Raw genomic sequence first — 2,406 nt, 5'->3', positions numbered from 1 at the left:
CGTTGTGTAAGACCATCTAATGGAACGGTTTTAAAGTGTAGCATTTTGGCAACGGTTTTAATGCGTTTCTTTTGTACAATTCTTTAAACAACAAAAAAAAAACCGTTGCTTAAAGCCAAATCATGGTAACGGTTATAAAACCGTTCTTTAAAATAGTCAAAGAGAACGGTTTTAATTTGTTGCTAGAAATTGATGAAAAACTGAATTCAACAGTAACACTTTAAAAAACCGTTGTCTAAACCTATCTAAGAGAACGGTTTTAAGGCATTGCAAAATTTGGCGTTGCTAAAGGCCATATTTGTTGTAGTGCCCAGTATATTATCGAAGACGTTCTTCTCTATATGCATTACATCTAAATTATGACGTAACAATAATGTCTTCCAATAAGGAAACTAAAAAAAAATGCTTTTCTTTTTCCAATTTCCAGCCACCTTGTCATGCTCAGACTTCTTTCTCTTTTTAGTATTGTTCCCAAACTCCGTTTGTTCAAACTCTTGAATTCTTCTAGGACATCATAACCAGAAAGTGGCTTAGGTGCTTCACCAAGTTCCCTGGTATTGTCGAAAGAACTCTTATTTCTTCGCCATGGATGATCATGTGACAAATAGCGGTGATGACCCATATAGCAATGCTTGTGTCCATGTTTCAGCCTCTTAGAACTAGTTTCTCTGTGGCAAAACGCACATGCTAGTGCACCTTTAGTGCTCCAACCGGATAACATGGCATAGGCTGGATAATCATTTATTGTCCATAAAACTGCAGCAGACAACTTAAAGTTCTGTTTCTGAACCACATCAAATATTTCAACACCCTCTTCCCACAATTCTTTCAACTCTTCAATTAAGGGTTCTAAGTATACATAAATAGAATTGCCAGGGGATTTAGGGCCTAGAATAAGTAGAGATAACATCCAATTTGAATGTTTCAAAACCATCCAAGGAGGATAGTTATATGGAATGAGAACAACTGGCCAAGTACTATAGGAAATGTTCATATTGCTGAACGGATTGAATCCATCACTAGCAACTCCAAGCCTGATATTTCTAGCATCACGTGCAAACCATTTGTGCTCCTCATCAAATGTCTTCCACGCCATCGAATCTGCTGGGTGTTTTAGGACTCCATCATTAAGTCGTTTCTCTTTATGCCACCTTATTGCTAGCGCTGTTTCTTCACACATGAAGATCCTTTGAAGCCTAGGTTTTAACGGAAAGTATCTTAGTATCTTTTGGGGTACCTTCTTCCGAAGGTTATCCTTTTCATTCCCCTTCCCCTTCACCCATCTAGATTGCTTACACTTTGGACATTCATCAAAATCAGCATATGCTTGCTCCCGAAACAAAATGCAATCATTCACACAAGCATCTATGTTCTCGTAATCTAATCCCAAATGTCGAGTCACTTTTCGAGCATCATAAAATGAAGTTGGACAAGAATTTTTCTTTGGAAATATGCTTTTTAGAAAGAGCAACAAAGCATCAACTGAATTGTTGCTCCATCCATAGCGACATTTCATTTGAAACAACTTGACAATGAAAGATAACCTTGATATCCCACTGTCCGGATACAGGCTTTGCTCATAATCCCTCATTAGCCTCTGGAACCTCTTTGCCCCCTGATGAGGTTCTTCTTCTATATTGTCATCTACGTTGGTAGCGGAATCTCTCGGTGTCTCCCCTAGTGTTTCTCCTCTAAAGATGTTATACAACATCTCATAAGTGGAAAAATCATTATCCCTTTCACAATCAATTTCATTTAGATCAGACACATCTACAGTGGATGTATCTTGAAGTATCTCACCATGATGCAACCATGTTTTATAAGAGGTCACTATCCCCCATTGGCGCACATGATGATGAACTTCATTTCTAAATTTGAACAAAAAATTGTTGCATTTGGGATAAGGACAACGTATTTGATTTTTCACACCGGGTTGAGAGAAGGCAATATCCAAAAATAATTCATCGAGGCACTTCCTAAACTCAGGAGTACGCCTATCAAAATTAACCCAATATTTCTGGTAATTGACCATTGGACTAATGTTTGCAGGAGATGAGAATGGATAGAAGGATGTAAAGAGTGAAAAAAAGAGAGCAGCATGACATAACATAGCATCACAGCGACTATCACTTTCAAAATCACCAAAAAAAGTGCAAAAAATAGAATCAAAATAATAAAACCCAGAAACAAAAAGTAGAATAAAAATATCAACTCTCCAAATAACCTAAAAATCAGATAATCAACCATGTTACACACCAGTACTTTCGACCACAACAACATTAGCATAAGCAACTTACAATATTTTCAACCACAATATCAGCAGAATCAAGGTTCAATATTTCAGCTAAGATTATCAACTAACAGCATATTTAACAATACTCAAATAAACTGAAGTTACCTTTAGCA

The 2,406-nt window shown here is 36.9% G+C and overlaps 1 protein-coding gene across 1 annotated transcript; it reads right to left on the bottom strand.

Annotated features, from left to right (window-relative positions):
* Positions 1 to 352: 352 nt before the first annotated feature.
* Positions 353 to 2,032, bottom strand: LOC112735114 (uncharacterized). Its single transcript, XM_025784685.1, has one exon. The coding sequence runs from the start codon at positions 2,030 to 2,032 to the stop codon at positions 353 to 355; it is 1,680 nt and encodes a 559-aa protein (XP_025640470.1).
* Positions 2,033 to 2,406: the final 374 nt, after the last annotated feature.

This window comes from Arachis hypogaea, chromosome 13 (genome assembly GCF_003086295.3).
Source record: "Arachis hypogaea cultivar Tifrunner chromosome 13, arahy.Tifrunner.gnm2.J5K5, whole genome shotgun sequence".
Lineage (NCBI taxonomy): Eukaryota > Viridiplantae > Streptophyta > Magnoliopsida > Fabales > Fabaceae > Arachis > Arachis hypogaea.
Note: the sequence above shows the minus strand (reverse complement) of the source record. Positions and strands in the feature narration are given on the sequence as shown.

What these genes read in the sequence shown, in the direction of transcription:
- LOC112735114 (XM_025784685.1), bottom strand. Translation starts at nt 2,032, where the DNA reads ATGGTCAATTACCAGAAATATTGGGTTAATTTTGATAGGCGTACTCCT.